At 43.0% G+C, this 10,911-nt stretch overlaps 1 protein-coding gene across 1 annotated transcript in view; it reads left to right on the forward strand.

The window, feature by feature from the left end:
• The window catches only part of MCOLN2 (mucolipin 2), a 20,046-nt gene extending 13,755 nt beyond the window's left edge, over window positions 1-6,291 (forward strand). Inside the window, exons 11-13 of the mRNA XM_010138896.1 lie at window positions 3,000-3,206; window positions 4,505-4,620; window positions 6,016-6,291. Coding sequence (XP_010137198.1) covers window positions 3,000-3,206; window positions 4,505-4,620; window positions 6,016-6,052 — 360 coding nt within the window. The 3' untranslated portion in view covers window positions 6,053-6,291. The remainder of the gene's footprint in view (window positions 1-2,999; window positions 3,207-4,504; window positions 4,621-6,015) is intronic.
• The last annotated feature ends 4,620 nt before the right edge of the window (window positions 6,292-10,911 follow it).

The raw sequence follows: 10,911 nt of genomic DNA on the forward strand, positions 1-10,911 counted from the left end.
TTCAGCAGTAATGTTTTGTATATTCTAAAACACAAGCAAAAAACCTCACAAAGCTTGTTGGGTTTTTTTTTGGTTTGTTTCTTGTAACAGCTTTGGGGGAAAAAAAGGCAGATTCCTCTTGTGATAAATTCTAGATGTCCATTAATTAGTAACGAATGTATGACTTGTCATTCTCAATTTCTGGTTGCACAGAATATGTAATGTAAACAGAGACACATGCTGCAGTGTTTGCTTCCGCTTCTTGCACCCCCAGACCTCTGATTCTTCTAACATAATGTAATTCTCTCTGTTGAAGAATGTAGGTACTCAGCCTGCACGTATTTTATGTTGATGACAATACGTTTCTCTGTGAGGTGCTGTATGGTGTGGGATCCTCAGTCATATGAGAGGCTCAGCTGTTTATAACAGGCACAACTTAAATACTGTTACCCTGCAGCAAGTACGTTAATTATTAGAGCAAAAGGATGTGTAGTCAATAATATGCTTACCTACGAAAATGTTACTGCTTGCAAAATGTCACAGATCAACGTCAAGGAAAGCAACTCTGGGCATGTGAGGTTTCCCTGTTTCTGACAGTTCCCCAGTCCCCACTGGAAGGCAGTGTGGCACTGTGCAGAGCAGGCGAGCCCAGGGCTTGCCTCACCGGCTGTCTGGCTGTGCAGGCCATCCTTAGAGAGAAACGGGATGAGCCTTCCCTGCTGTGCGGGTACACAGGAGAGAGGTTCTTGTGCTTAAAAATTCTGAAGGCCTTAGCTCAAACACAGAAATGGGTGTGGGTGGCTTTTTCTTCAGCTGCTACAGCCAGAGAGAGGGAGTGGGAATCCTGCATTTTGTGGTAGTCAGTCCCCTGGCGCAGGTGAGCAGGTGAGCACTCCTTCGGTTTCTTGTTCCCACGCAACAAAATTTGTGGGTTACTCAAGAATTACCCATGCCATGCACCCCTTCTCAGAAAATATGCTGCAGTGTCTCATAATGGCTTTAAAAACAAATAACAATAATAATAATGCAAGCCATAGGTAAGACCAGACCATGTGGAAACAGCATGTTCTCCTTACAAGCATATGCCATGGGTCAAGCTAGGTGGGTCTGTCAATCTGCTTGAAGGTAGGGAGGCCCTATAGGCTGGATGAGTGGGCTGAAGCCAATGGTATGAGGTTCAACAAGGCCAAGTGCCAGGTCCTGCACTTGGTTAATAACAGCCCTGTGCAATGCTACAAGAGGGGGAAGAGTGGCTGGAAAGCTGCCTGGTGGAAAAGGACCTGGGTGCGTTGGTCGACAGCTGATTAAATATGAGCCAGGAGTGAGCCCAGGTGGCCAAGAAGGCCAATGGCATCCTGGCTTGTATCAGAAATGGTGTGGCCAGCAGGAGTAGGGAAGTGATTGTCCCTCTGTACATGGCAGTGGTGAGGCGCACCTTGAGTACTGTGTCCAGTTTTGGGCTTCTTAGTCCAAGAAGGACATTGAGGTGTTGGAGTATTTCCAGAGAAGGGCAAAGAAGCTGGTGAAGGGTCCGGAGAACAAGTCCTATTAGGGGAACCTGAGAAAACTGGTGTTATTTAATCTGGAAAAAGGGAGACTCAGATGGCAGTGGTGAGGCGCACCTTGAGTACTGTGTCCAGTTTTGGGCTTCTTAGTCCAAGAAGGACATTGAGGTGTTGGAGTATTTCCAGAGAAGGGCAAAGAAGCTGGTGAAGGGTCCGGAGAACAAGTCCTATTAGGGGAACCTGAGAAAACTGGTGTTATTTAATCTGGAAAAAGGGAGACTCAGGGGAGACCTCATCACTCTCTACAACTGCCTGAAAGAAGATTGTAGTGAGGTGGAAATCAGTCTGTTCTCCCAAGTAACAAGAGACAGGTTGAGAGGAAATACCTCGAGTTGTGCCAAGGGAGGTTTAAGCTGGGTATTAGGAAAAATTTCTTTACAGAAAGGGTTGTGCAGCATTGGAACAGGCTGCCCAGGGAAGTGGTGGAGTCCCCATCCCTGGAGGTATTTAAAAGACATATAGGTGTGGTGCTGAGGAGACGTGGTTTAGTGGTGACCTGTCAGTGCTGGGTTAATGGTTGGACTTGATGATCTTAAAGGTCTCTTCCAAAACAGTTCTGTGATTCTGAGATCTTGTTTTCAATATAGTACCACAATGCAAGTGAGTGTAATCATGTTGCTTCATAACTACATTAAAATATTGTGCATGAATTCATATTGCCCAGTAAAGCCTAGTCAACAAATCCAGTTATTTGTAAGGACAGAGCAATGGTGGGAAGTGTACTTCCCTGGTTGCTGAATGGAATTTAGGCCATGCTTCAGCCTGGGAAATGGAGTTAGGCATTTAAGAGGATGTTCTTGAAATGAAACCGTGATTTTGTCCAGATAGTGCTTAGTACCTTCACAGGACAGCTATAGCTTTTACCTGTAGCTCAGGGCTTTTTGGATGACAGATAATGTTATTGCAAGACAAAGCTCATTTAGCCCATTCAAGCTCTGAAGGCTAGATTCTATCTCTGACTTCTGATACAATATTGATTAATTACTTCAGTAATGCTGCAGACCTGGGTAACCACAGGATGTGAATTCTCTTCCCAACATACTGCCACCGATTTAGTGTATAGATTCTGTGAAATCACTTCCTCTGTGTGCTTTGGCAAACAGAATGATATTTTTCTGTAGGTCTAAAATAGATTAAAATTCAGTGGTGGTGAGCAGTTACTAGCTGTTTTACCTACAGAGCATCACAATTTTATTTCTTGATAATGAATTTATTTCTGATATCAGTGTGTAATGCTTACCCACGATTATATTTCTACATTGTTCTATTACTGATATGAATGTTTTGGTCTGATTGTACAGGAAATAAAGTATGTTAGCACTGGGTTGACTGGGTTGGCTTTTTTCTTCTGCTGTGAGTAAAATTCAAAAAAGTTCTTTTTTATAACACTTTTCACTTTAATCAAGGTGATTGATCTTCATATTCTATTAATAATTTATACTCATTATTTTCTAGTTTGAAGATCTGAACACGGTGGCTGAGTGTCTGTTTTCTTTGGTCAACGGTGACGATATGTTTGCAACATTTGCTGAAATCCAGCAGAAGAGCATGTTGGTGTGGGTGTTCAGTCGGTTATATCTGTACTCCTTCATTAGTCTGTTTATCTACATGATCCTCAGCCTTTTTATTGCACTCATTACGGACTCCTATGACACCATAAAGGTAAAACATTTTTTTTCCCATTACACCTCAGCTACGATGACTATTAAAATCTTTTAGTTTATTCTGTGGTGAAACTGGAAGGGTGACTGGGAAGTCATCCAAATGACTAAGCAATAATAGGTTTGGAAAATCATCCTGAGTGTGTGTCCCTGTGTTGTATTTTCTGCTGCTTCACCTGGCTTCAAAAAACTAATGGAAACATAAGTGGAAGGATTAGTGGGAAGAGTCAATTTTTAAGTATAGTTGCACAGAGCCAGGTAAGTATTGTTTGGAGTGAATATTTCTTCTCGTGGTGCCAGGAGCTGAGGTCAGGAAGGGTTTGCTGGCATCTCAGAGAAAATCTCCTTGGCAGGAGTGTGGCAAGGGCCAAGCAGATAACTCAGTTACGTGTCCAGGCTTGCTTAATGTGCTGCTGAGAAATGTGTGGCTAAACGGAAATGTCTTCTGAAAGACCCACTGCTTCTCATTCAAGTTCAAATTGCACCACAGTTTCCAGTATAAAACAGCTGAAAGTGAACAACTTTCGGTAATTACCTTTTGTTCTTGTCCTTCAGTGCTGTCTGTTCTTCGTGCTCCTGGTAGCTGCAGTAACCAGGGGAAGGCAACGTGGATCATGCTTTTTACCTCTCGTCCCTGTCTTGTCTTAGTGTCAGATAAACAGGCCAGCACAGGAAGGCTAATCTGCTGTGAACCACAACTTCCGCACCGAGCAAGAGTTCACTTTGTAAACATCTCAGACTACAGCTTAACTGTCTGTGCTTCTGAGTGTATTGGATGGCCTGACCTGCACAACAGTGTTTTACTGTTCCTCTTGCTTCTGAAGATTAGGCCCTTCACGTGGATCGATGGGGAGCGATTTGAGTGTGCTGAGCTGGTGTTTTGCAGTGCATTTCTTCAGCGTAGCAGTGCTGAATATCCTTGTTAGGGCCCTTCAGATCCAGCATTGGGGTTCCTAGGGAAAATGAGCCCAGAGCACTCACAGTGAATGCAACAGCTGATGTGAACAAGGGAGAATCAATGCCAGTATGACTTGATCACTCACTTTGTCTTGTGGACAGCAAACAAAATGTAAGAAAACCTGTGAACAATAAGAATTTTATGTCGTTTTGAATGGTTTGTTCCACCCACTAATATGCGGTGTTTCTAGGATGGGGTTGTATTTTTTTTTCTTCCTACACCAATACTGAACAAATGAACCAAATAGTCTGGTTTTGGCAGTGACACTCTAGAGGACACTTTAGAATGCTTCATGCCAAGTAACTTCTCAGGTGTTGTAAATAAAATGCTTTCTCTTTCAGAAATACCAACAAAGTGGGTTTCCAGTAACAGATCTACATGAATTTCTAAAAGACCATAGCAGTGTTGGTTTCAGAAAAGAACGGACTTCCATGCCATTCATCTGCTGCTGTAGGAGGTCAGCAAGGTGTTTTTTAATGAGTGGTTTTCTCGGAAGAACACCAGTTAGCTTCTCTGCAAAGTGCTGTTTCACAAATGCTGAAGCATCTAGAATTCACCCTGAAGAATATTTAGACTCTGTTCCTCTTGTGCTTTACTCGGCATTGGATCTTTAGTCTGCTGGTGATGTAGGGGCAGCAATTCTGAGCTTCAATGAATGTCTTAAGTGTTTTGCTCATGTGAGAACTACAACGGAGAAACTGGTGGAAGTTGTTGGGAGAGCTGCTAAGTATAACAGAGAGCTGCCGTGGAGTCGAGAGCTGACTGAGTCATTGCTGCATAGGGTTTTGCAAGCCTCTTGTTTCTAAAAAGCTTTTCCTCTAGGCTCCGAGTAGTGGTAGCAGAAAGCAGGAGAATGCAATTCAGTCAGGAACCAGTACTTAATCTCAAAGATGTGCTTTAGGCTCTGAGTAGTGGTAGCAGAAAGCAAGAGAATGCAATTCAGCCAGGAACCAGTACTTAATCTCAAAGATGTGCTGTGTCTGAGGTGAACTGGTTCAATACCATCTGACAATATTGGAAACACACTTGTAGAAGTCTGGTTGCCACCAAACTCGGGCCTTTGGAGGTCTTAGTGGTCTTTTTTTAGGCTGGTGTTGGTGACAGATGAACGTCTCACCTGGTGCTTGCTGGTCTAGGAGTCTCATTTGAATTCTGTTTCTGAGCAAACCTAACACACCTCTGAATCCCTCATTGAGAGTGGAGGGATCTTGTCACTGTCCCTAGGCAGTCTGGGAGAATTCCTGCTTGTGCACAGGGTGGTCATGTGCACTGTGCAAGGAAGCCAGGCTATGGGAGAAAGAGTAGAGCTGAACGTAAACGCTTGTTCATTCCCAACTGGTGTAACAAATCCTCTTTTAGCAGTAGGATACTTGTCTACTTATATACCGAGGCTTTTGTGAAATGCAGCTTTACACTTGTGATGTACTCTAGCAGAGGGAAACATCTTAACCAAAAATGAGTATGTAAGGTGATGATGGCCAGATATCCAAGTAGTTGCTGTGGATACTTGAAAGCCAACTAGTTAATAGGAGCTCTAGCCAGGTACAGCTTCAGCTTCCACATCCACGTCATTATTCAGGATAAGAGATTATTGTCTGCTTGAGCATAATAAATACACTTTACTGTAATATGCTGCAGAGTTTTGAGGGCACAAGCCTGGTAGCTGGAGTGCCAATCTAGAGCTTTTGCTGCTCCAACAGTTTCTGCTCGATTATCCCAGTGCAGGTGTTGGAGCTGAATGCTGAAATAGGAGAGCACAGAACAGGATCAAAACTCAGCTTGGTTTTGTATGGGTAAATGCTTCCTATTGGATTTCTTGCGGATGAAAAATTGTGACTTTTTTCTTTTGCAGGCAACAGAGTGATGACAACTTGATACTTATTAATTGATGATTACACATTGAGATTCGCCACTAATATATGCAAAGAAAGCCTAGTTGTGTGGAGAAGAATAGTTCTCCATATTGCAATGAAACCCGCTGTCTGGAACTGCCTCGTGAACAGGCTAATCTTACCTGATTAAGGTGTTGGGGGAAGGAAAGCTGCTAATGTGACATCAGCTGGCTGACCACGAAGGAGAGTCCAGAAGCTGCATCTGGCGGAGAGCTGTGAAGAACGTTGTTCTTGCCCCAAGTTCTGTCATGTTACAGGAAGCTGATCTTTGAGCAGTGTCTGTGGGAGCCCTGTCTGCTAATCATTGCTAGGAGGAAGGAAAGAGGCCCTGAACCAACTGTTCTTATTAATAAGAGAAGGAAATACATGAAAATATTTTTCTAAACTAATTCCATGCTAAAAAGTAGTAAATAAAAAGTAGTCCAGGAGGAGGGAAGAGTTTTTCTTAGTGGATGCATTCGTCATTAAGACTGTAATTCCTACTTGGAACAATTCATTTCCTTGAAATAAATCTATGTAAAACTACAGAGCTGCACGAAAGTGCAAATTAATTGTTGTTCTCCCTCTTGTATATAATTTCAACACAAACCGTTTATAGATCACAACCTTTTCTTTGTAGCAGTTTGGTTTTGGTGGGTTTTTTGGCTTTGGGTCTTTTCCGTTATATTCACAGTATTTGACGTGTACTGTTTCCAAATTAAACTTACTGCTTTACCTGCAGGTAAAGACTTCTTTTGCACAGCTGGAAATTTATGTGATGAAAATGCTATTGCTGCTTTTTCTTTTTTTTAGTATTGCGCTGTTGTGTTGCCATAACCTGAAAGACACAATCGGGCAAAAACAACACCAAGGAGTTGCCTAATTTGTTCTGTTTCAAGCACATCTTAAGTGGAAGAAAATATGTAACAACTGAGTCTGGCAGTTGGTTTGTTCAGCTGATTGTCTAGGTGTCTTTACAGATGACCATCCCAAAGTACTATTGTGGCTTGGGTTTTTTTTCGGGGAGAACAGAGCACTTTACATGGTATTACATGAAGTTTTTTTAGGTAGCTTTGAAGCACTTCCAGTACAGCACCGCATAGGTGTTACCAGGTGCCTCTGAAGACTTTCAGTGGTACTGACTTGGGGGTAGGTGGACTATTGTATTGGATGCTTCTCGTAGTCTGAATGGGGCTATCTGCTCCTTAAAAGCAAATTGTCTGTAGCAGATGATGTTCACTTCAGAATGTGTTGGCCAGGACTTGGTCTTGATGCATCTCCTCAACTACTAATGATGGACTTTGTGCAAGTTCTAGTTTGCTAGTGTTTCAGATTGCAAAGTTGATTTGAAATGCTGCCCTTATAAGGTGGGTGGTAGCTTAGATTTGGAATAAAGAAGGAAATAACACTGGTAAAACTTGAACCAGATCCTGACTTATTGAAAGCTCTTCTCGAAGAACCCTCATCATAATACTGCGTTACATCCCCTTGATAACTGCCATGAAGAAATGTATCAGAGGGGACTAAGTGTTTTTGATAGCAGATAAACATAATGTAGGAAAATCATGGTCGGAAACTAACCAGAACTTGGAAAATTTATGCTCTGGTGCTGCCCCAGGCAGTCAGAACAACAAAAAGTCACCTGTTAAAGGAAGGGCTGCTAACAGCATTGTCCAAAGTCAATGGAACTGGTCAATGGAACTACATGTTTACCTTTAGCCCTAGACACAAAAGCCTGGTTTGCTCTCCTTGAGCAAACATACTAGGAGTTCGCAGTACCGTCTCACCGAGACCTTCAGTAGCACTCTTAGGAAGCCTGCCGCGGACAGGGAGTCCAGCGCAGCTGTAGAGTTCTTAGCAGTAATCGCCTCCAAGCTGTGAAGAAGCAGTGGTTGGTTATAGTGTGGACTGGCTTGAACTTGATATGAAGGACAAAAGGGAAAGTAATTGATTTTTGAATTAAATGTTAATAATTTCCCAAAGCACAGCAGAAAAACAGACCAGAATTTCGTCCTTTTTCTTTTCCTTCTCTTCTGGGAAGCTGGAGGTTGGATATGTGGGCAAACCCAGTGCAGGATTCACACTTTTTTTGATAGGCTGAAAAACATTTTTTTTTTTTTAGTAGGTCTGTCTTCATTCTGTGCCTCTCCTCTGTGATGTTTAAAGAAGAGAAGTTAATAACGGCTCTTCCAGCAGTGTTTCTGGCCATCAGGTAAGAGTGGTGGTGACTGACGTCTGCGGGGAAAGATGTGCTGTCGTTCCAGTCTTTCCTCCTCTGGTGTTTGCCTTCTTGACAATGAACAGTTGTTGTTGTTGGAAATGAATGCTATTTTTGTCTTGTTTAGGCTGCAGCTAGATGTCTAGAAGAGATGGGTTTCACGTCAGTATTTCCATGCATCCAGGCTCTGCAAATTTTAATGCTTCTGTTGCTGAAATATCTTTGGGACAGAGAATCTTCTCCGCGTCTCGCTCTGAGCATGCCTTGCTATGGCCACAGCTGTCACTACAGCTTGTCGGTAAAAGTTAAATTGCTACTAGTAACCAGGACTTCGTATTGTTAGCAAAGATTTTCTGTAATTGTCGTTTCATCAAACAGATGCTAATTGTGTCGTCTAGACCAGAGGATTACTGTCTTCCACGCAGGACAGAAGAGTAAACTTTTTATGTATAGAGCTTGTTGGGGTCAATGTTAGTCTTTCAGCATCTGCTTTGGGGCCCTGGGTAACCCACGTGCTCTTCTTGCAGAAGTGGCCGGCATTAACTGATTTGCCAGCAGTTTCTTGGCCCATACAGTGTGCAGTCTGGACTGTGTGTAAGATGCTGCCATTTCCCATATTTGCTCTTATTTTACTGGCTGCTTTCTGGAATGTCTGTTTCTAAATCGAACAATTCCCTAGTAAACAGGACCAAAATTCAGCACCTCTGAAAATGAATTGTATAGTCTGTACTGACCTACCTTCTGCCAGTAGTTATAGGGATCTCAGGTTAGAGGCAAGCCTAGAAAAAGCAGATAATTAATGCTATATTAGTGGATAATTAGTCATATTATGTGCTCCAGTATGTGTTGGTGTGATGAGGCGTACAAATACACTGGACAGTACATGCTTCCGAGGGCTCTCACTTGAGTGTTCAAGGTCTGCGTCTCCTGTGGCTGTGAGATGTTATTGCTGATAGCTGTGAACTGCTACCACCCAGCTGAAGCAGGGCAAGTGCTTGGGTTTGGATTTATTCTTCTTTTATTTCTTTTGTACTCTTGTCTGAAGTAGGGTAGTATGTTGTGGAAGTACTTTTCTGTTTTATCAACAGTGTGACAGGCTCATCACGCTGAGGTCTAGTGCCTCTCTTCCCTAAAGCAGGTGAGGTACATCCCATACCTCAGCACGGTGCAGGAGCCCCTTAGCTCTGACTCAAACTCCTTCTTTCCCATTTCGTAGGACCTTAAGTATGACCTGCCGAAGGCATTGAGCAGATAAATACTTCTGTGTGAGAGAATCTCCAGGGAATGAGGGAAGATACTATCAACCAAAAGAATCTAGAAAATGCTTAGATTTCTTACTGATTTTGAGGCCTAACATCTATAATGGAATCATAAAGCTTTCTTGTCCGGTATTGATTTTCTTAAATCATGTGAGCTGCTTGCTAGCTAGACTACTGCTTCAGCCCTGCCATATTAGGGCGGGTCACTAATGTATTGCAGAAACCAATGTGTGTCTTCACCATCTGTTTCTTTTTTTTTCTCTTGGAAAAAAGATAAGAGCTAGTTCCTGGAGCTTCTCATTGGTTCTCTATTCTGCAGAGGTTAAACCTGACAGGAAATCTGGCATACACTGACTCCTAATGGTGTACATTAATACCAATTTGCAGTTGCTGACTGATAGGTGGTCCCACTCTAGCTGCTAACGAGACAATGCACAGTAATGGAAGCAGAACAGGACTAAGCTTTTGCAAAGTGTTCTGAAAATAAGCCGTTGCTTTTGGTTTTCTTATTCCCCGTGAATAAGAAGCTTTTGCTAATTGCTTATAGGACTTAAAGGAGGAGAGAAATAGATGGAAGGGCAGTGAGAGGGTTGCATTAGAAAGAAACAAGCAGGGAGGATTAATAGAAGAACGCTTCCTGAGCCATCTTCAAGGTGAGCATTCAAGTGAGGGGGTTAGGGTGGATAAGACTTTTTGGTTCTTATTTTTTGGGGCCTTCCATTTATGGATAAAACAGGAAAAAGCTGCTGCAGTGGAGGCTATTTGGCGTTTCATATATAATTTTTATGTGCAAGGCTCCACCTAGTCTTTAACACTTTTTGTCTAGGTTTCATGCTGTAATCATTACCAGGATTTCTAAGAAGTGAAGCAGAGACTTTCTGCTGAGATTTTTGTTTCACCAGTTGTCCATCTCCAAGCAGATCCGTGATTAGCTCTGTATTCCTTGGATATATTCATGATCCCAGTAAATGATTCAGGTAGGTAGCAATGGGTCAGAGCCATCTCATCATGATCTTAAGATGAATTTGATCTTGAGACACTGCCTCTGAGTCTGGCTTGTTCTTCATGGCACAGCTGTGTGTGCTTGGTTGTGCCCTTTGGAGCTGACGGGAGCCTCAGGGTTTCTGTAACTTTTTTTTCCCAATAGAGTGAACGATGATGGACCTTCTGATGGACTTTCCAGGCAGCACAACCCTTTAGACCGGTGTAGCTCTGGGTTGCTCGAATATCTTGCTTGTGTGCCTCGTCTCTACCTGCATTTTGGAGGAGCTAAACCGTCACATCTGGGAGAAAAACGCGTAAAAACCCGCTTTTCTGTTCACTCCAGCGCAGGGCCGTGGCGGGTGCGGGGCGGCCGTGCAGCGCCGGGGCCGGTTGGCGCCAGACGGGTTAACGCGGGG

This window comes from Buceros rhinoceros, unplaced genomic scaffold, assembly GCF_000710305.1.
Source record: "Buceros rhinoceros silvestris isolate BGI_N320 unplaced genomic scaffold, ASM71030v1 scaffold12306, whole genome shotgun sequence".
NCBI lineage: Eukaryota > Metazoa > Chordata > Aves > Bucerotiformes > Bucerotidae > Buceros > Buceros rhinoceros.